This window comes from Indicator indicator, chromosome 3 (genome assembly GCF_027791375.1).
Source record: "Indicator indicator isolate 239-I01 chromosome 3, UM_Iind_1.1, whole genome shotgun sequence".
NCBI lineage: Eukaryota > Metazoa > Chordata > Aves > Piciformes > Indicatoridae > Indicator > Indicator indicator.
In genome coordinates, this window is record NC_072012.1 from 2,919,427 (window position 1) to 2,942,966 (window position 23,540).

Here is a 23,540-nt window from a genome sequence, read left to right on the forward strand (position 1 = left end):
TTCAAGCTGGAAAAGACCCTCAGGATCACCAAATCCAACCCAGAAACCCTACTCTAATGAGGTTTCTTTTTTCCATGCAAGTTCACCAATGACATAATCACCAATGACTTGGTGACAGGTCACCAACACAGAAGACTACTTATCAAATGCAGCACTTGATCCCTTCATTCTTTATGCTCCTAACAGCCAATTATGGGTGACACACATCTCTCCTCTCTTGTATACAACAGATCCTTGAGCACATTTTCCCAGTGCTTCTGCTTTGCAGCCTGTTAAATTAGTCAACTGCTAATGCCAGAGTTGGAATAGAATGGTTTGGGTTGGAAGGGACCTTAAAGATCATCCAGTTCCCACCCCCTGCCATGGGGCAAGGACACCTCCCACCAGCCCAGGTTGCTCAAGGCCTCATCCAACCTGGCCTTGAACACCTCCAGGAAGGGGGCATCCACAGCTCTTTCCAGTGCCTCCCCACCCTCACTGGAAAGAATTTCATGTCCAGTCTCAATCTCCCCTCTCCCAGCCTTCTGCCCTTCATCCCGTCACTCCAAGCCTTTGCCAAAAGTTCTTCCCGAGCTCTCTTGGAGCCCCCTTAGGGCTGCTCTAAGGTCTCCCTGGAGCCTTCTCTTCTCCAGGCTACACAGACCCAACTCTCTCAGCCTGTCCCCATAGGGAAGGTTCTTCAGCCCTCTGCTCATCTTCATGGCCTCCTCTAGAGGAGGAGCTGCTCCAGCAGCTCCATGTCCCTCTTATGCTGGGGGCACAAAAACTGGACTCAGTGCTGCAGGTGGGGTCTCACAAGTCTACTCATGGCTACTGGTTGGCCACCCCAGCTGCTTCTGCATTCTGGTCTTTGTCAGCAGCTGTTTTGTGTGTCTTACACTGTTAGTAAACTGCAGGACTGATCCAACCCCACAGGTTTTGATTCTATGTACAAGCAACACCTAAAGACACCTCCACAGCTAAGCTTGAGAAGGACCTGAGAGGAATAATGAGATTAGAAGCATCTCTGATGTCTAGTGCCCTTCATGGCATCTTTCTGATATTGTTCCACTTCTGTTCTGAACAGCAAAAAGGCCAGGAGACAGGATTAGATGTTAAGAACAAGTTTTTTATCATGAGGGTGATGGACCACTGGAACAGGTTGCCTAGGGAGGTGGTTGAGGCTCCTTCTCTGGAGATATTCAAGGTGAGGTTGGATGAGGCCCTGGGCAGCCTGATCTAGTTGGGGATGTCCCTGCTGAGTGCAGGGAGGTCAGAGTGGATGAGCTTTGGAGGTCCCTTCTGGCCCAGACCATTCTATGATTCTGTGATATCCTGTTTGATCACCCCAGTAGTTACTGAATTGATTTTCTTTCTTTCTTATTTTTTTTAGCATAGATAGTTCCTTAAAGCATCTTTTGCTTTGTGTGTTTCAATCACCCTTTTTATCCATGCAAGCCCAGGGAGGCTGATTTCTGGATTCACTGGAAATAATTTTTTTTATTAACTGTAATTTTAAAAGGCATCCATCACCACAGGAAACATTTCAGGGTGACATATTTATCACAAAAGCAGATTCAGGCATGTTAGACTCAGGAAACTTCCAAAGGGACTGAGACAAACCAGGACAAAACCTCCACTTCAGTGTGAGTCAGCTAAATGCCAAGGCAGTCCCACCAAGCTTGAGCATCTGATTTTCCTTCTTGGTGGAGAGACAATTTTAGATTGATGTGCCAAATCAATGCTTGAAGTGAGGAAAATGCTGTGCAAGAAGACCTACATGACCTGCTACAGATCCATTAAAATGTTAAAAATTAGGTGTAAAATGGGTAGAAATACAGGCAAACACAATGAGTCAGGATTTTACCTTTTCTTTTCATACAAGTGGTAACACAAGTAAAGATGCTGCTAAAAAAAACATAAAGCCAAACACCAGCCACAAAACAATCCCCAACGAAGCAGCTCTTGTGCAGAGTCCCTTTGACAGCACTCCCACACACCCCTGCAGTGCAATTCATTTACTGAGGAGAAAGTCAGCTGTGGCACACTTTGCTTGTTGCATTTCTCAGCAGAGTTAAGCCCTAGTCCTGGGCTGATGTGAATCAGCATGGCTCAGTTAACTTCAAATTCATCATTCCAATACAATTAAAAAAACAACCAACCAACCAAACAAAAAACCCAAACAACAACAAAAAACTTCCTCAGATTTGTAACCTAATGAGGATTTGACTCCAGGTCTACAAGGACTTCCAGAACACAACATTTAAGAGCTTATAAGGACTTGACTCTAGGTTTACAAGGGCTTGACTCCAGGTCTACAAGGACTTCCAGAACACAACATTTAGTATCTTATAAGAACTTGACTCCAGGTCTATTAAGGACTTCTGGAACTCAGCATTTAGCAGCTTATAAGGCTTTGACTCCAGGTCTACAAGAACTTTAAAACACAACATTCAGCAGCTTAGAAGGCCTTGACTCCAGGTTTACAAGGACTTCCAGAACACAACATTCAGCAGCTTACCTCTAGCAGCAGCTTAAAACTTAGATGCAATAGTCAGGACTTGTTTGTTTTCTGCAGACAGATGAATTTATAAAAGCAATCTGATGCAATTTCTGTCTCAAGGCTGATGTTTTGGTTTAATCAGATGACCTTACAGGCACCAACCCAGGCACTCTGCATATTAACACCACTCATGACTAGAGGGCAGAAGTATTGTTTCAAGCCATTGCAAAAGAAAGAGAAGTTCACAGGCTTCTCCTGCTTCATTGCTACTCACCAGATATCTCCTCTAAGCATTGCTTGGCAGTCTTACTGAATGACAAATCCAGTTTAGTAGGACTGGTGCAGGAGTCAGCAGGTGGTAAAGAGGTACTGTCGTTTTCTGAGAGAGTTCTGCAACCAGGCAAGAAGATTGGGAATTATTATCCAGCATGAATGCATTATTGGAAACAAATGCTGCTGGTAGCTCCATCTAGAATGGTGCCACTACATGGTGAAAATATCATGGCTGTCACATGCTTACTCTGTTAGTTTGACTCCAGCTAAGACACATTTGCAAGCAAGCAGGAACTCTCTCTGTTTTTGTTTTCAGGAGCAACCCAGAGTTAATCTCAGGAAATTTAGAGTTGTTTTGCTCCCTCACTTTTTCTCAGCAAGAGGTGTCAAGCAGATACAGACAGGATCCATTTAAATTGTTCAAGTTACATCCCTACACACATACAAGGGAAAGGAAAACTCATAATTGCTGAAATATTAAGTGAGAAAGGCCATGTGGGAAGAAGCTTATGCAAGCCTGGAATGGAAATCTGGCCCAGATATTTAAATCTATGTGCAGCTTCATTTGATAATGCCCCTTATATAACTCTGGGGAAATGGGATAATGGAATTTTTCCCATTAACTTGCTAATAAAAAGCCCTTATTTCCTTTGATGGTATATTTCTGTGGAGATCACTGATGAATTATATTGAGCACCCTTTGCTGAATACGGAAGTGCTGAATTACATTCAGTACCCTTTGCTGAATGCTATTTGGCATTGCATAATGATAAATTTGCAAGCAATACATGAGCACATGGATTGTAATACAAAAGAGATCACACAATCATTGCATCTTCTTAAGGGACAGCTGGGTGTCAAGAGGGAGGGAACAGCTTCTGCTCAGTTGCACCCTGGGATAGGACAAGGGGCAATGGATAGAAACTCCAGCACAGGAGGTTCCACCTCAACATGAGGAGAAATTTCTGTACTGTAAGGGTCACAGAGCACTGGAACAGGCTGCCCAGAGAGGTTGTGGAGTCTCCTTCTCTGGAGACTTTCCAGCCCCATCTGGATGTGTTCCTGTGTGACCTGTGCTGGATTTTATGGTCCTGCTCTGGCAGGGGGGTTGGACTCAGTGATCTCTGGAGGTCCCTTCCAACCCCTAACATCCTGTAAGCCTGTGATCTAGTTTACATAGAAACTGCTGAACTACAGTGCTGTTAAATAGCTACATGCACCACATTTGTGTACAGTCAAAGAATACATCTAAAGATATGCTAGCCACTATGGGAAATAAAATGGAATGAAGTCTTCACTTAGAGTCTAAGTTCTTCCAGTTTTCCTGACAGAAACAGCACACTCAGCCTTTTGATTTCTAACAAGACCACTTGATACAGTTTGAAGAGAGAACTTTAGGCTAGATCCTGACTGCAAAGACTGAAAGTAAAATAAATAACCATTGGATGCAAAAGGAAAATAATGCTAAGGTTTATAGAATCCATTGGCTTGCTAATGGGATATAGAATAGTGGCAGAAGCAGTTCTTGCTCTTTTCTTTTTCTGTCACTTCTGCTTGCAAATTCTCTCTCTCTCTTCCATGACCTTGCCAAGGGGTATCTTTGTCTTGACTACTGTGTGAGGCAACAGGAAGGAGGGAGGGATAGGAGGGTAGGAGGTGGATGGTTCCCCTGGAGCTGTCCAGGTGAGGTCTGAGGAGTTTCTGTGTTGATTATAAATTGTCACTGCAAGCCCTTGTAAACAGACTCTCCCCACCCCTCTTGTAGCCGCTTCAGGTACTGCCAGGCTGCTCTTAGGTCTCCCTGGAGCCTTCTCTTCTCCAGGCTGAACACCCCCAGCTCTCTCAGCCTGTCCTCATAGCAGAGCTGCTCCAACCCCCTGAGCATTCTCATGGCCCTCCTCTGGACCTGCTCCATCAGCTCCATGTCCTTCCTGTACTGAGGGCTCCAGAGCTGCACACAGTGCCCCAGGTGAGGTCTCAGCAGAGCAGAGCAAAGTGGCAGAATCACCTCTCTGGCTCTGCTGGCAATGCTGCTTTGGATGCAGCCCAGGCTGTGATTTGCCTTCTGTGCTGCAAGCTCACCCTGCCTGCTCCTGTCCAGCTTCTCATCCATCAGCACCCCCAAGTCCTTTTCCTCAGGGCTGCTTTCTCTCACCTCCTCCCCCAGTCTGTATTGAGAGTGAGGATTGTTCCAGCCCAGCTGCAGAACCCTGCACTTGCTCCTGTTGAACCTCATAAGGTTCACCTGGGCCACTTCTCCAGGTCCCTCAGGATGCCATCCTGTCCCTCTGCTGTATCGACAGCACCACTCAGCTCAGTGTCATCTGCACACTGCTGATGTTGCATTCAGTCTCACTCTGCGTCACTGATAAAAATATTAAACAGCACAGGTCCCAGTACAGACCCCTGAGGGACACCACTTGTGGTCATGGTGGAATTCATTGACTGGATGCATTTAACTCTGCCTCTGCTTACACAGAAATCAAAATGTAACTGATGTCTGATCCGATGCACTTCCTCACCCATTTCTGCACTTTTGAAAGTTGCTGGAAACAGGCAACTGCTCTACAAAAAGCTATTTTTAGTTCTCATCTACTCCTCGTCTGTGTCACACACTACTGCAAACACATCCTCAGCACATGTTGCAGGGTTAACTGTGTCCTGCTGACTACTGAATGGAATTTTTGCATTTCATGGTTGAGAACAGCATCTTAAGTAAGAAAAAAAAAAGCCTATTCTAACCAAATATAACATACACACACCAAAATTCCACTTGCTCCACCTGCCTTCTCATCCTGCTTCAAGTCATCAAAATGAAAGACAGGTAGCATACTTTGACTCAAAGTCACTTTGACAGGCCATGAATGCTTCTGTCTGGGGTCAGTGCTGAGGCAGTGCTGGATCAGTCCAGGGCCAACCCAGAAACAATGTCGCAGTAAAGGTAAATGAAGTGGTCTGCACTCTTCTGGTTCAACCCAGATCACACAGGTGTCAGGGAAAGTTTATTTAGAGGAACATTGGGAAAGGATACATTGCTTTTGGTCCTGTACTAAGAGCAGACAGCTGGGGGAGAGGGGGTGCAGTTCAAGTATCCCTAGCATTCTCCACAAAATCTATATGGAGTTTATATCATCTCAGCACCAAAAAGAGATCCTTTTTTGTTTGCTCTCCTGACCCTATGGCGCTGCATTGCTGATTGTACAACTGCTCAACCACCAATGAGCCAGAAGGGTGATGCAAACCCTTCTCTGAGTGACCAAGAGCCTTATCTGTAAGTTATGTTCTGAGAGAGCACAGAAAGGATCCACTTCTGTTTATCTGGAATGGGTTGTGCAGGGAGGTGGTTGAGGTCCCATCCCTGGAGGTGTTTAAGGCCAGGCTGGATGAGGCTCTGGCCAGCCTGCTGTAGTGTGAGGTGTCCCTGCCCATGGCAGGGGGGTTGGAACTGGATGATCCTTGTGGTCCCTTCCAACCCTGACTGATTCTATGATTCTATGATCTGCACATCTATCATCAGAAAAGGATTAAGTGGCCCAGAATCCAATCAGTCATCAATACTCAATATTTTTTCCCCTCTACTCAGCACTGGTGAGACCATACCCTGAACACTGTGTTCTGTTTTGGGTCTCCTCACGACAAGACACTGAGGTGCTGGAGCTTGGCCAGTGAAGGACAACAAACCTGGTGAAGGGTCTGGAGAGCAAGTCTTATGAAGATGTGGCTGAGGGAAAAGGGATTGTTTAGTCTGGAGAAAAGGAAGCTGAGGGAAGACTTCATTGCTCTCTACAACCACCTGAAAGAAGGTTGTGGAGAGGTGGATGCTGGTTTCTTCTCCCTAGTAACAAGTGACAGGACAAGAGGAACTGGCCTCAAGTTGCACCATGGGAGGTTTAGGTTAGACATTAGAAGAAAATTCTTCATTGAAAGGATTGTGAAGTGCTGGAACTGGCTGCTCAGGGAGGTGGTCAAATCACCATCCCTGGAGGTGTTTCCAAGACACACAGATGTGGTGCTGCAGGAGGTGGTTTAGTGATGGACTTGGCTGTTACAGGTTAATGGTTGGGCTTGATGACCTTAAAGGTTGTTTCCAACCTACATCATCCTACAGTTCTTTGATTTTCACTGATTCTATGGTTCTTTGATCTACAAACTACAGTAGAGGAGGTTCCACCTCAACATGAGGAAAATCATCTTTACTGTAAGGGTCACAGAGCACTGGAAGAGGCTTCCCAGAGAGTTTGTGGAGTCTCCTTCTCTGGAGACTTTCAAGCCCTGTCTGGATGTGTTCCTGTGTGACCTGTGCTGTATTCTATGGTCCTGCTCTGGCAGGGGGGTTGGACTCGATGATCTCTGGAAGTCCCTTCCAATCCCTAACCTCCTGTGAGCCTGTGATAACCCAGAAGATAAATTGAAAAAAACAAAACAAAACAAAACAAAACAAAATACTGTAAGAAGAGATACTTGCAAAGATTTCCATTCCAAATTTTAGAATCTGATTAATTGCAGCACAAAATCCAGTTTCTGGGACAGAAAATGGCATGAAATCCTAAGCCTTAAAAAACAGTAGGTCAAGTACCACTAATAATGTTTGATTTAATTGGCCGTGAGAAAATCATGGAAACACAAACCACATGAAATACGATGTGGCTTTCTTAAACGTAGAGGCAGTCTGAAATCACAGATCCAAGAAGCATGAGAGGTCAGACTTGCATCATGCTTGAAGCTTCAAAGTCTGAACATAACTTAAAATGTGATTTGCTATTCAAACAAATCACAAAGAACTCTGCTACACTGCCTCCACTCTGCATTTTTCTCTTGAATTTGCTACAAACATCAATGATTTTAATTATCTGAGGCAACAACAGAAACCCCACAGAAGACTATGGATTTTTCAGCAGCTGAAGTTCTGCTTGCTAGAGAAAGCTTTTTCTTTACGGTGGAAGTGATGGGCCAAGAGGCATCTGCCCAGCCCTTGAGCAGCTGTGATGGAGGTACTTGAGGCTCTAAGTAGCTCTTCTCTTACCTGGTCTCTCCTGGGCTGCCAGCTGCCAGCATTTCCACAGCAGCCCTGCCTTTTGGTAAATGATCATGGAATAACAGAATGGTTTCAGTTGGAAAAGACCTCTAAGACCACTGAATCCAGTTGTTGACCTAAGACCTTGATGACCATTAAACCATGTCCTCAAGAGCCATGTCTACACCTTTTGTTTTCAAGACCTCCAGGGATGGTGACTTCCCTAATCCAATGTTGGACCATTCTTACAGGAAAGAAATTTTTCCTAATATCCAATCTAAACCTCCCCTGGCACAATTTGAGGCCGTTTCTTCTCCAGATGTCACTTGGCACTATGGAGAAGAGACTGATCACCACCTCATTACAACCTCCTTTCAGGCAGTCATAGAGAGCAGTGAGGTTTCCCCTCCACTTCCTTTTCTCCAGACTGAATAATCCCAGTTCCCTCAGCTGCTCCTCATGAGATTTGTTCTCCAGACTCTTCACCAGCTTTGACATCCTTCTCTGGACATGCTCCAGCACCTCAATGTCTTTCTTGTAGTGAGAGGCCTAAGACTGAACACAGGGTTGAAGGTGCAGCCTCACCAGTGCTGATTACGGGAGCAGAATTGCTTTCCTACTCCTCCTGCCCACACTATTGCTCTTCTTCTTTCTGGAGCTGAGCTTAGTCCAGATGGCTTGAGAATGGTCTAGGGGTGAAAGACTGCCAAGGAAAAATCACAGAATCACAGAATGTAGGGGCTGGAAGGGACCTTGAAAGATCAATCAGTCCAACCCCCTGCCAGAGCAGGAGCACCTAGAGCAGATCACACAGGAATTCATTCAGGCAGGTCTTGAACATCTCCAGAGAGTGAGACTCCACAAACCCCCTGGGCAGCCTCTTCCAGTCTTCTGTCACACTCACAGGGAAATAATTCTTCCTCCTGTTTCCATGGAACTTCCTATGCCTCAGCTTCCACCACTGCCCCTTGTGCTGGCATTGGGCATCACCCAGCAGAGCCTGGCTCCAGCCTCTGGGCACTCCCCCTGCACATCTTGAGCACCAGCAATGAGGTCACCTCTCAGGCTCCTCTTCTCCAAGCTACAGAGCACTCAGCTCTCTCAGCCTCTCCTCATAAGGAAGATGTTCCACTCCTTTAATCCTTTAATTCCAGTTCTGTGCTGGACTCTTTCAAGCATTTCCCTGAGGTCCTTCTTGAACCGAAGGGTCCAGAACTGGACACAATATTCCAGATGTGGCCTCACCAAGGCAGAGTAGAGGGGGAGGAGAACCTCCCTCAACCTACTGACCACAGACTTTCTAAATCCACCCCAGGATGGCATTGGCCTTCTTGGCCACAAGAGCACATTGCTGTAGGGGTCTCAGCTATTGGGGAACAAGGTATCATAGAATTGTCAGGATTGGAAGGGACCTCAAGGATCATTCAGTTCCAACCCCCCTGCCATGGGCAGGGATACCTCACACTACAGCAGGTTGCTCACAGCCTGTACTTAAAAACCTCCAGGGATGAGGCTTCCACCACCTCCTTGGGCAACCTGTTCCACTGTCTCACCACCCTCATGGGGAAGAGCTTCTTCCTAACATCCAATCTGAACCTATCCATTTCTAGTTTTTTTTTTTCCATTTCCCCCAGTCCTGTCACTCTCTGACACCCTTCAGATACTGGAAGGCCACAAGAAGGTCTCCTGGGAGCCTTCTCTTCTCCAGACTGAACAGCCCCAACTCTCTCAGTCTGTCTCCATAGCAGAGCAGCTTCAGCCCTCTGCTCATCCTCGTGGCCCTTCTCTGGACACCTTCCAGCACCTCCAGATCCTTCCTGTAATAGAGGCTCCAGAACATGTACAAAACTTGTGCCTGAAACTTCCAAGTTGCTTTGCTCTAGGTCTGTCACCCCTTGTGATGCATTGGGGCAAGCATGTAGGTGCTGCTGCTTCCCTTAGCTGACACAGTCTAATTGAAATAAAAATAACTTTAAAAAATCAAGGTGAAATAGTGAGCTCTGCCTTTCCAAATACCTCTGGGTTTTTCCACCTGTTTCTATGGGACATATTAACTCTATGAAACATTCAAGCGATCTCTCCAGATTAAGCTCAAGGGAAGCACACAGCAGATTCAAAGATGTCATTAATCTTACACATTTGCCTTAATGATGCTCTATCCATTCACAGACCACTGCCTTCAACAACAACAACAACAAAGAATTAAAAAAAAATAAATTCTTGCATCTCTCTTGCCATCAGGGAAGTGAAAAGAATTAAAGTTTAGTCAAAGCAGCTCTCTTGCGATTTGTTTCAGTGCTGTGCATCTTCTAGTGCAGGTTAATCTGGGCAACCATCATGAAAACAGGACAATCTGCTTTCTCTTTTAATCACAGCAATCAGTGCCTAAATTTACCCCCAATCCACTGAGTTACATACTACCTAGCTGTAAAAGCACCAAACCTGCACAATGGGACAAAAGCCTGCTCTCAACCCCACCTGCACAAGCGCATTCAATGAGCCTCTACAAGAGTTAATTAAGAGAACTTGGAGTGACACTTAATAAGCTCCCTTTGACAGAGTCAGGCATTTCCTGCCTCTAAACACAACCACCAACCTTTGAGAAACACAGGCAGCATCAAAGGTCTGTTTGGTTTTCCCTCAACATTCCAGAAGATATTGGATGAATATGCTGGGGTGATTTTTTTTTTCCCCCACCATCTCCTCTGAGGTGCAGCTGCCTTGAATGCCTGTCCCTGTCAGTGCTACAGACTGCCAGCACCAGGTCTGCAATATGAGCAGTTTGATCACCCCATGCTCAAGATATGTGAGTCAGATTTGGAACAGCTGCAGGGAAAGGCTGCTAGGATGCTCAAGGGGAGAGAAAAAAATGAGTCAGAAAGGACACTACTTGGTTGAGCCTTGCAATAAAGAAAGGCACGCAAGGGACTACTCCTTCACTATCTTTATTGCACATATCTTTATTTCCATCTGAGCACCAGCTCAGATTGAAAATGAGGCTTTCTAAAGCTTTCCAGGTCCCACTGAGGATGTGCTGCTTGGTTTGCAGGAGGTATGGGCTGGGCTGGTGACCCCCAGTGTGGTGGCATCTCCATCACAGAAGACTGAGAAGGGGTTTAATAAATGTCTATAAATATCTGAGGGCTGGGGGTCAAGAGGGAGGGGACAGGCTCTGCTCACTTGCACCCTGGGATAGGACAAGGGGCAATGGATAGAAACTACAGCACAGGAGGTTCCACCTCAACATGAAGAGGAACTTCTTCACTGGGAGGCTCACAGAGCACTGGAACAGGCTGCCCAGAGAGGTTGTGGAGTCTCCTTCTCTGGAGACTTTCCATCCCCATCTGAATGTGTTCCTGCATGACCTGCTCTGGATTCTATGGTCCTGCTCTAGCAGGGGGGTTGGACTCAATGATCTCTGGAGGTCCCTTCCAACCCCTAACATCCTGTGAGCCTGTGATCTGGATGAGGGGATTGAGTCCACCATTAGTGAGTTTGGAGATGACACCAAGTTGAGAGCAGGTGTTGATGCATTAGAGGGTAGAAGGGCTCTGCAGAGGGACCTTGACAGGCTGGACAGATGGGCAGAGTCCAACAGGATGGCATTTAACAAGACCAAGCACTGGGTGCTGCACTTTGGCCACAACAACCCCATGCAGTGCTACTGGCTGGGGACAGAGTGGCTGGAAAGCAGCCAGGCAGAGAGGGACCTAGGGGTGCTGGTTGACAGCAGCTGAACATGAGCCAGCAGTGTGCCCAGGTGGCCAAGAAGGCCAATGGCATCCTGGCCTGGATCAGGAATAGTGTAGCCAGCAGGAGCAGGGAAGTCATTCTGCCCTGTGCTCAGCACTGGTTAGACCACACCTTGAGTCCTGTGTCCAGTTCTGGACTCCTCAATTTCAGCAGGACATGGAGATACTTGAAGGTGTCCAGAGAAGGGCAACAAGGCTGGGGAGGGGTCTGGAGCAGAGCCCTGTGAGGAGAGGCTGAGGGAGCTGGGGGTGTTTAGCCTGGAGAAGAGGAGGCTCAGGGGAGACCTCATTGCTGTCTACAACTCCCTGAAGGGAGGTTGTAGCCAGGTGGGGGTTGGGCTCTTCTCCCAGGCAACCAGCACCAGAACAAGAGGACACAGTCTCAAGCTGTGCCAGGGAAAATTTAGGCTGGAGGTGAGGAGAAAGTTCTTCCCAGAAAAAGTAATTGTCCCTTGGAATGTGCTGCCCAGGGAGGTGGTGGAGTCACCATCCCTGGAGGTGTTCAGAAAGGGATTGGATATGGCACTTGGAGCCATGGTTTAGTTAGTCATGAGGTGCTGGGTGATAGGTTGGACTTGATGATCTCTGAGGTCTTTTCCAACCAGGTTGATTCTATGATTCTCTGATATTGAAAAGGAGATCAAAAAGAGGCAAACCAAATATTTAAGTTAAAGGACCCCATTGGCAAATTAATAAACGGATGCAGGTTCATTATGTGGTTTGTAGCAAGTTCTAACAACGAGATAAGGGAGTTTCTGGAGGGAACCTTCCCATTGGAGTAGTGGGGACTAACTTAGCTGGTTTATGAAAGGGTTAATATGGTTGCCAGTGACAGAAGGCTGAACAGAACACCTCTTCAGCTCCTTTATCCTACACTTCACTTATGTTTTGGCCAAGGGAATAAGGTCACCATCATCTGTATGTCAATTTAAAAGAATAACTTCAGATTACATCAGCATGGCATCTGAAATTAACATGGCATCTGAAAAATGAAAGCATATTTGCTGTGAGGAGTGCCTTACTCAAGCAGCTCACACCACCTGCAGTACTGCCCAGGATTTGAAGGGCTGACTGTGGCAGTCTTAGGCTATGCCTTGAAACTTTATTTTCACAGATCTTGAACAGAAAGTAGTAAAATGTAAATAAATCACTGTTGGGTGTAAAAAGGAAAATAATGACAGTTCTAAACAAATCCCATTGGAGAGAGATCTACCATAAGCTTTGAATCCCTAAACAATCCCATTGGAGAGAGATCTACCATAAGATTTGGTCCCCAAAACAATCTTTCTCTTCTCACTTCCTCAGGCTGGGAGAGACTAACTTTGTGCTTCTTCTGGCGTCAGCTTGTCCTTGGCTGCATCGTTTTGACTGGTATGAACTTCTCTGCTTCTGTCTCTAGTCTCTTCTGTACAGTGGGGTAAGGAGGAGGCAGAAAGGGAGAGCTATTAGCTTCCCCTGGTCCTTGTGCTGTTTATCAATTGTAAATCCCTGTAAATATTGTGTATTTTGTACAGATTCATTGCATGCCATTGTAGGTTGTAGTTTTGCTTTCCAGAAACATACTACATCCAAGCACCTCATACCTCAAGAAGGACAAAAACAATTAAAATTATGCAGAAGTAGGCTTTTTTTTTGTTGTTTTTTTTTTTTTCCCTCTCCATATGAAGCTTCTCATAGCTCCGAATGAAGGGAGGCTGTGTTTGCTTCTCTGTCAAACAGCAGTGGGAGTTAAAGAATGGAGTGAACGTCCAAGGCACCACAAAGTGACTCAGGCAAATCACAAATAATTAAACAGCCTGAAACTAAACAAACCAAACAAAAAAAACACTGAAAGAAAAACGAGCCAAGAGTGAGCACACGAGGTACAATTCCTGCTGCAGGAGCCAAAGCAGATTTCCTTCTCTCCAGCAGATGGTAGGATTTTCTCAGCTATAGGAATCATAGAATCAGTCAGGATTGGAAGGGACCACAAGGATCATCCAGTTCCAACCCCCCTGCCATGGGCAGGGACTCCTCACACCGGATCAGGCTGGCCAGAGCCTCATCCAGCCTGGCCCTAAAAAACTCCAGGGATGGGGCCTCAACCACCTCCCTGGACAACCCATTCCAGGCTCTCACCATCTGAACATTTCTGATGAGAGAAGGCTGAGAGAATTGGGGTTTTTAGTCTGGAGAAGAGCAGCCTGAGGTGGGGATCTCATCAATGTTGATCAGGTGAGTGTCAGGAGGATGGGACCAGGTTCTTCTCAGTGGTTCCCAGTGACAGGACAAGGGGTAATAGGCAGAAATTCAAACACATCTAAACATGAGGAGGAACTTCTTTAATGGAAGGGTGGCAGAGCACTGGAAGAGGCAGGAAACAGCAGGAGGAGCCATCCAAAACCTAAGGAAGCAATCCAGCCTGGCTTGGCAGGCAGATTCCTAATGAATCTGGTGGAATTCAGTAACTAATAAAAGCTGCTGGAAGAGATTTGGAAGTTAACCTGGCAGGATTGCCAGCAGCAGCCCACGTAACTCAGGTCTTACAAAGAGCTGAAGTGTCAGAGCTTGGCCAGAGGCAGTGCTTTTGGTATAGCTTGGACATGCAGTTTAAGGAGATGAGATAAGTAGGAGCATGTTTCAGCTGCTGAGTCTGGCCTTTTCCAACCATCTGAGCCCTTCTGGGTGTGACATTTCTCAGCATCTCTCCTCACCCACAGCTGCAGGTAGGACGCTGGGCTAGGGGTACCTATGACCTGACCCCACGTGGCTGCTCAGGGTAGTTTTAGGCTATGCCTTCAAAGATTTTCACAGATCTTGAGCAGAAAGTAGGAAATATGCAAATGAATCACTACTGGGTGTAAAAAGGAAAATAATGATTATTCCAAACAATTCCATTGGAGAGAGATCTTCCATAAGATTTGGTTCCCAAAACAATTTCTCTCTCTTCAGGCTGGGAGATCCTAACTGTGTGCTTCTGCTGGCTTCTGCTTGACCTTGGCTGCATTGCTCTTATTTTGGCTAAGTCTAACATCTCTGCTTCTCTCTCTTGTCCCTTTTGTCCAGGGGGGTAAGGGTGAGGCAGGGAGGGGAGAAGCTCTTGCAGTTCTCCTGCTCTTTCACCAGGGGGGTCCCAGTGCTGTTTGTTAATCTGTAAATCCCTGAAAATATTGTAAATATTGTTTATTTTGTACAGATTTATTGTAAATTCTTGTATCTATTGTAAATATTGCATATTTTGTACATACTCATTGTAAATCCTTGTAGCTATTGTAAATATTGTGCATTTTGTACAGATTAACTGCAAATCCCTGGAAATATTGTGTATTTTGTACATATTAATTGTAAATCCCTCTCAATATAGTAAATATTGTGTGTTTTGCACAGATTCATTGTAAATCCCTGTAAATATAGCTAATATTGTGTATTTTGTACAGAATCAGTGTAAATCCCTGTCAATATAGTAAATGTTGTGTATTTTGTACAGATCAGTGTAAATCCCTGTCAATATAGTAAATGTTGTGTATTTTGTACAGACTCAGTGTAAATCCCTGTCAATATAGTAAATGTTGTGTATTTTGTACAGATCAGTGTAAATCCCTGTCAATATAGTAAATGTTGTGTATTTTGTACAGATCAGTGTAAATCCCTGTCAATATAGTAAATGTTGTGTATTTTGTACAGATCAGTGTAAATCCCTGTCAATATAGTAAATGTTGTGTATTTTGTACAGACTCAGTGTAAATCCCTGTCAATATAGTAAATGTTGTGTATTTTGTACAGACTCAGTGTAAATCCCTGTCAATATAGTAAATGTTGTGTATTTTGTACAGACTCAGTGTAAATCCCTGTCAATATAGTAAATGTTGTGTATTTTGTACAGACTCAGTGTAAATCCCTGTCAATATAGTAAATGTTGTGTATTTTGTACAGACTCAGTGTAAATCCCTGTCAATATAGTAAATGTTGTGTATTTTGTACAGACTCAGTGTAAATCCCTGTCAATATAGTAAATGTTGTGTATTTTGTACAGACTCAGTGTAAATCCCTGTCAATATAGTAAATGTTGTGTATTTTGTACAGACTCAGTGTAAATCCCTGTCAATATAGTAAATGTTGTGTATTTTGTACAGACTCAGTGTAAATCCCTGTCAATATAGTAAATGTTGTGTATTTTGTACAGACTCAGTGTAAATCCCTGTCAATATAGTAAATGTTGTGTATTTTGTACAGACTCAGTGTAAATCCCTGTCAATATAGTAAATGTTGTGTATTTTGTACAGACTCAGTGTAAATCCCTGTCAATATAGTAAATGTTGTGTATTTTGTACAGACTCAGTGTAAATCCCTGTCAATATAGTAAATGTTGTGTATTTTGTACAGACTCAGTGTAAATCCCTGTCAATACAGTAAATGTTGTGTATTTTGTACAGACTCAGTGTAAATCCCTGTCAATGCAGTAAATGTTGTGTATTTTGTACAGACTCAGTGTAAATCCCTGTCAATGCAGTAAATATTGTGTATTTTGTACAGACTCAGTGTAAATCCCTGTCAATGCAGTAAATATTGTGTATTTTGTACAGACTCAGTGTAAATCCCTGTCAATACAGTAAATATTGTGTATTTTGTACAGACTCAGTGTAAATCCCTGTCAATACAGTAAATATTGTGTATTTTGTACAGACTCAGTGTAAATCCCTGTCAATACAGTAAATATTGTGTATTTTGTACAGACTCAGTGTAAATCCCTGTCAATATAGTAAATATTGTGTATTTTGTACAGAATCAGTGTAAATCCCTGTCAATATAGTAAATATTGTGTATTTTGTACAGAATCAGTGTAAATCCCTGTCAATATAGTAAATATTGTGTATTTTGTACAGATCAGTGTAAATCCCTGTCAATATAGTAAATATTGTGTATTTTGTACAGATCAGTGTAAATCCCGTCAATATAGTAAATATTGTGTATTTTGTACAGATTCATTGTAACTCCCTGTCAATATAGTAAATATTGTGTATTTTGTACAGAATCAGTGTAAATCCCTGTCAATATAGTAAATATTGTGTATTTTGTACAGACTCACTGCATTCCACTGCAGAGTGTAGTTCTGTTTGTAAACACAGCTTCCATTTGCTTCCAAACTCAGCTGGTCTGGCAGAGTTAATGCTGGGGGCAGGAGGGAATAGGAATTCCCAGCTCACCACACTGCTCCTAGGATACTCTGCTCTCTTACCTACTTAGTACTTCATTGAAGTTCTGCCACAGTTGCTGTTCAAGTCTTCCTTCAGCACTCCATGGGGAAGGAGCTGAGAGGCAAGGCAGCAAGGGGTCAACTCCAGGCACCAGGAGGAACATTCTCTGGAAGCCTTTGAACAACTCACACAGGAGTCAGGTTCTCAGCTTTCTACCTGCAGACCTGGAACATTCCCCTCCAGAGGGAAGGATCTGTTCTTTGGGGGACTTTGTCTTGACCAGGGGGGCAGAAAGAACAGAGGAAAGTTGGAAGGCTGGCTGGGAAGGTGGACTGTAAGTATGACCTCCTCAGCTAAAAGCACCCTTGGAGCTACACTTGGAAAGGAGATCTCATCTTCTCCCCAGTGCTGCAGTTCAGGTGTGCCTACCATAGCCACTCCTGCTTGTGAAAGAGGAAGAGGAGGGAGATGGGAGGGGTTTAAGGATCTAGTGAGTGATTCTGAGGTGCTCAGCCACTCTAACTGCACTACTGCAAATCTGCAGCTGAAAAACTGCCTCAGGCTTGGGATCCAACTTGTCAACAAGGACCAGAGAATCACAGAAGAGGCTGGGTTGGAAGAGACCTCCCAGGGCCAGCACCCGTGGAGGACATGGGAGCAGTTTGCAATTGTAGCCCTAGCCAACCAGGGGGCCACCAGGCCCCCCGGCCTTTGATCCCCCACCACCAATCACCCAGGGTGCACCCCCAGGGGCACTCACCTGGGAGGAGAGGAGAGGAGGATCCTCAGCCCAGAAGGGCTCAGCTTGGGGCTTCTGCTTCTCTTGGTGGGCATTAAAAAGGGGAGTGGGTGGGGAGGGCAAAGTGGCCACACCTGGGGTGGGAGGAGACTCCAACAGGGCCCAGGTGATCTGGGATTTGAGGGGAAAAAGGGGGGAAATGGGGCAGATATGTGGAAAAGGGGCAGATGTGGTGGGAAATGGGAGGTGGTGGTGAAAGAAGAGCAGTTTGAAATAACTTTATTGTCCAGAAGTCTTCCATGATGCAAAACTGCAGTTCCTGGTTTGCTTTGCCTCCATGCAAAAAGCACAAACCCTTCACTGCTGCATCAAATATAGCCCAATGGTGACTATGGCCATGAAATCCTGTCCTAAGTGGCAGTTTGCTTGGTGGGGAAATCTCTGCTTTGCTGAGCAAGAGAACAAGTTTTAACAAACAAAACGAAACAAGCAAAAAAGTTCTGCAAGAGTGAATTTTCTCCCTGGCTTCCAGCAGACAACACCAGGGTGCTGAAGGGACTGGAGCTTGTGCCCTGTGAGGAGGGGCTGAGAGCCCTGGGGCTTTTTGGTCTGGAGAGGGGAAGGTTGAGAGAGGAGTTAATAAATGTCTATCAATATCTGAGTGTCAAGAGGGAGGGGACAGGCTCTGCTCACTTCCACCCTGGGATAGGACAAGGGGCAAAAGATGGAAACTCCAGCACAGGAGGTTCCACCTCAACATGAGGAGGAACTTCTTCACTGGGAGGGTCACAGAGCACTGGAACAGGCTGCCCAGAGAGGTTGTGGAGTCTCCTCTGGAGACTTTCAGGACCCATCTGGATGCACTCCTGTGTGACCTGTGCTGGATTCTATGGTCCTGCTCTGGCAGGGGTGTTGGACTCCAAGATCTTTGAAGGTCCCCTCCAACCCCTGACGTCCTGTGATCCTATGACCCTGTGATCCTGTGTCCCTCTGCTGTATGAACAGCACCACTCAGCTTGGTGTCATCTGCACACTGCTGATGGTGGTGTTGAGGCACTGATAAAAACACTGCAGCCATCCCAGAGCCAGGGTCAAGACCCCCAACCAGCCAAGATACCACACAGAGGAGCTCAGCCCCAGTAAGGAGGCCCAGCTGACAAAAATATTAAACAGCACTGGTCCCAGTACAGACCCCTGAGGGAAACCACTGTCACTGCTCTCCTGGTGTGCAGGAGAAAGCTCTTTCTCTTTCTAACACATTCCTACTGTCTTAGGTGGAATTACACCCATGCTGAAATTCTTATTTAATTCTGCCTTAACTGCTAAAGCCATTGCATTGCCCCTCCACTCCCAAAAGCAGGAGTGATAGGACCACAGAACCCATCTGAGTTTGAAGAGGTGATACTCTGCAAGGTAACAACAGCTCTCCTTCCTGGGACAAGGCTTTTGCCTCCAGTGGCAATTTTGTTGTTGAAATTGTTGTTTGGAGGTGTGGAAGCTTCACTGAATCCTAGAACAGCCCAAGTGGAGAGGATTTTCTGAGCCACTGGCAACAGCAGATAGTGATCAGGTACCCAGGTAACTTGTGCCAAAGTTGTCTTTCCCTGTGTGGCTTGACTTCTGGGATAAATTCTTTTGCAGTGGCAGAAATATGTGGTCAAATACTCTATTTCCTTCCAGAGTCTAGTTCTTGCACCTTCCTTAGATGCTTGCTCTGCACATCAGCCCTTTAGAACTGAGGAGAACTCTCAGCAAGTAGAATGCTGTCCTCTGCTCCCCTACCAGCTTCTGCTTCTTCCTTGAATCATGGCCCAGCCCTGAAACCTTGCAAGGAAAGGTACTGCTTCTGTCTGTGTGTTCTTAATGCAAGCAGAATTTGATACAGATGGAAAATCCCAGAGCATTCCCCTCCCCACAATGAAGGTAGTAGGAGAGGACTGAAGGCAGTGTGGTGGTGCTGCATGGATTTGTGCATCCTATGCCAGACCAAGGTCAATGGCACAGAGAGAAAGTCACTTAAGAAGTCACCTCTCGTCTGGTTCTTGTGCTCCTAGTGAGCCAGGTCAGGTAGAGGGAAGGGAATGTTAATTAATCCCTACAGATGGGCAGGTCAGGTAGAGGGAAGGGAATGTTAATTAATCCCTACAGATGGGCAGGGTGGCTTTTGTGCTCTCTGGTTTCAGAGGGAACTTTGCTGTGCCTCTTCTGTGCAGGTTTAGAGTTTGTGGGTTGGCAAAACCCAGGCTTTGCCATGATGCTCCTCTGCACTTGCAATATCTGAATAGCTACAGACACTCAACCATCTCCCATGGGCATTGCTTACAGGGTGGCCAAGTCACCCCTTCAGCTCTAGTAAGGTAAGAGGCCCTGAATCATTTTGCTGCTGCTTTTACTGTCATCATCCCCAGCCATCTGTGGTCCCTGGAGCATCAAGGATGTCCCCAGAGCTCCTAAACCTATTTTCCATCTGTTGCCTCCTCACCTACAGCAGCACTAATGTGCCCCAGTAGACTTTGTGGCTTTCACTGACAGCAAGAGCAACATTTGGAGCCTTCTGCTATGAGCTGGTGCTGCTGGCAGCTGGCAGGCAGGCAGCCTGAACTGACAGCTTCAGAGCCCTGTAGCTTAGGGTGAGGCTCAGAGTTAGATCATGCTCAGAGGTAGATCATGGCCACAGTTATGTATTTGTCCTGGGAAATGAGAAGCTCTCCTACAACCTGCAGGGTGCTACTGGGACTTGACACCAGAACGTTCAGAGCTGTTGATATGAGGCTCCCCAGCATGTTCACTCTGAAATGGGTCAAGAACTGGCTGCAGAGCCAGGCCCAGAGAGTGGTGGTGAATGGTGCCACATCCAGCTGGCAGCCAGTCACTAGTGGTGTCCCCCAGGGATCAGTGCTGAGCCCCATCCTGTTCAATATCTTTATTGATGATCTGGACAAGGGGATTGAGTCCATCATCAGTAAGTTTGCAGATGACACCAAGTTAGCAGCAGGAGTTGATCTGTTGGAGGGTAGGAGGGCTCTGCAGAGGGACCTGGACAGGCTGTCTGGGTGGACAGAGGCCAATGGGAAGAGATTTCACAAGGCTAAGTGCAGGGTTCTACACTTTGGCCACAACAACCCCAAGCAGTGCTACAGGCTGGGGACAGAGTGGCTGGAGAGCAGCCAGGCAGAGAGGGACCTGGGGGTGCTGGGTGACAGCAGCTGAACAGGAGCCAGCAGTGTGCCCAGGTGGCCAAGAGAGCCAATGGCATCCTGGCCTGCATCAGGAATAGTGTGGCCAGCAGGATAAGGGAGGTTATTCTGCCCTGTACTCAGCACTGGTCAGGCCACACCTTGAGTCCTGTGTCCAGTTCTGGGCTCCTCAATTCAAGAGAGATGTGGAGGGACTGGAAGGTGTCCAGAGAAGGGCAAGGAAGCTGGGGAGGGGTCTGGAGCACAGCCCTGTGAGGAGAGGCTGAGGGAGCTGGGGGTGTTTAGCCTGGAGAAGAGGAGGCTCAGGGGAGACCTCATTGCTGTCTACAACTGCCTGAAGGGAGGTTGTAGCCAGGTGGGGGTTGGGCTCTTCTCCCAGGCAAGCAGCAGCAGAAGGAGGGGACACAGTCTCAAGCTGTGCCAGGGGAGGTCTAGGCTGGATGTTAGGAGGAAGTTCTTTCCAGAGAGAGAGATTTTCCATTGGGATGTGCTGCCCAGGGAGGTGGTGGAGTCACCATACCTGGAGATGTTCAAGAGAAGCCTGGATGAGGCACTTAGTGCCATGGTCTGGTTGATTGGATAGGGCTGGGTGATAGGTTGGACTGGATGATCTTGGAGGTCTCTTCCCACCTGGTTGATTCTATGATTCTATGTGTAGGTGGGTGGAGGGCAGAGCCTTGATTCCATTTGGATCTACTTTCTGATGAGAACTTCTTTTGTTGTTCTTAAAACTTGTTCTCTTGCTCAGCAAAGCAGAGATTTCCCCACCAAGCAAACTGCCACTTAGGACAGGATTTCATGGCCATAGTCACCATTGGGCTATATTTGATGCAGCAGTGAAGGGTTTGTGCTTTTTGCATGGAGGCAAAGCAAACCAGGAACTGCAGTTGTGCATCATGGAAGACTTCTGGACAATAAAGTTATTTCAAACTGCTCTTCTTTCACCACCACCTCCCATTTCCCACCACATCTGCCCCTTTTCCAGTTATCTGCCCCATTTCCCCCCTTTTTCTCCTCAAATCCCAGATCACCTGGGCCCTGTTGGAGTCTCCTCCCACCCCAGGTGTGGCCACTTTGCCCTCCCCACCCACTCCCCTTTTTAATGCCCACCAAGAGAAGCAGAAGCCCCAAGCTGAGCCCTTCTGGGCTGAGGATCCTCCTCTCCTCTCCTCCCAGGTGAGTGCCCCTGGGGGTGCACCCTGGGTGATTGGTGGTGGGGGATCAAAGGCCGGGGGGCCTGGTGGCCCCCTGGTTGGCTAGGGCTACAATTGCAAACTGCTCCCATGTCCTCCACGGGTGCTGGCCCTGGGAGGTCTCTTCCAACCCAGCCTCTTCTGTGATTCTCTGGTCCTTGTTGACAAGTTGGATCCCAAGCCTGAGGCAGTTTTTCAGCTGCAGATTTGCAGTAGTGCAGTTAGAGTGGCTGAGCACCTCAGAATCACTCACTAGATCCTTAAACCCCTCCCATCTCCCTCCTCTTCCTCTTTCACAAGCAGGAGTGGCTATGGTAGGCACACCTGAACTGCAGCACTGGGGAGAAGATGAGATCTCCTTTCCAAGTGTAGCTCCAAGGGTGCTTTTAGCTGAGGAGGTCATACTTACAGTCCACCTTCCCAGCCAGCCTTCCAACTTTCCTCTGTTCTTTCTGCCCCCCTGGTCAAGACAAAGTCCCCCAAAGAACAGATCCTTCCCTCTGGAGGGGAATGTTCCAGGTCTGCAGGTAGAAAGCTGAGAACCTGACTCCTGTGTGAGTTGTTCAAAGGCTTCCAGAGAATGTTCCTCCTGGTGCCTGGAGTTGACCCCTTGCTGCCTTGCCTCTCAGCTCCTTCCCCATGGAGTGCTGAAGGAAGACTTGAACAGCAACTGTGGCAGAACTTCAATGAAGTACTAAGTAGGTAAGAGAGCAGAGTATCCTAGGAGCAGTGTGGTGAGCTGGGAATTCCTATTCCCTCCTGCCCCCAGCATTAACTCTGCCAGACCAGCTGAGTTTGGAAGCAAATGGAAGCTGTGTTTACAAACAGAACTACACTCTGCAGTGGATGAAAAGTCCCTCTGCAGCTTTCCTGTAGGATCCCTTCAGCTATTGGAAGGGAGCACTGTGGTCCCCTCCAGAGCCTCCTCTTCTCCAGGCTGAACACCCCCAGCTCCCTCAACCTGTCCTCATAGCAGAGCTGCTCCTGATCATTTTCATGGCCTCCTCTAGACCTGCTCCACCAGGTCCATGTCCTTCCTATATTGATGGCTCCAGGGCTGGATGCAGTATTCCAGGTGAGGTCTTCCCAGAGCAGAGTGGCAGAATCCCCTCTCTGGACCTTCTGACCACTCTTCACAGACACAATTTGTCTTTTGTGCTGCAAGCTCACACTGTTGGCTCCTGTCCAGCTTCTCTTATCCACCAGCACCCCCAAGTCCTTTTCTACAGGGCTGTTCTCTGTTTCATCATCCCCCAGCCTGTTCTGCTATCTAGGATTAGGTGCAGGACTTTGCACTTTGCCTTACTGAACCTCATGAGATTTTCCTCAGTCCCCTCTCCAGCCTGTCCAGGTCCCTCTGGATGGCACCATCCTGTCCTTCAGACTTATCACACACCTCTCTCAGCCTGGTATCATCTGCTTGCTGTTCCCTTGGTCCACAAGGAGGTTTCAAAGGTAGTCAGGTTCCTGTTTTGGAAGGACTTGTGGGCTAGCAAAATTAATTCAGAGGTAGAAGTCTCATCCCTGGAGGTTTTTGCAGCCAGGCTGGATGTGGCTGTGAGCAACCTGCTGTAGTGTGAGGTGTCCCTGCCCATGGCAGGGGGGTTGGAACTGGCTGATCCTTGTGGTCTCTTCCAACCCTGACAATTCTATGATTCTAAGTTTTCTCTCTTCAATACTCTTAGCCTTCAACCCTGTAATCAAAATCTTTTTTTT

At 46.7% G+C, this 23,540-nt stretch overlaps 1 protein-coding gene across 1 annotated transcript in view; it reads right to left on the bottom strand.

Annotated features, from left to right (window-relative positions):
* NAV3 (neuron navigator 3) overlaps window positions 1-23,540 on the bottom strand; it is a 367,296-nt gene that overhangs the window by 154,409 nt on the left and 189,347 nt on the right. The window contains exon 9 of the mRNA XM_054399920.1: window positions 2,757-2,872. Within this exon, the coding sequence (XP_054255895.1) occupies window positions 2,757-2,872 (116 nt within the window). The remainder of the gene's footprint in view (window positions 1-2,756; window positions 2,873-23,540) is intronic.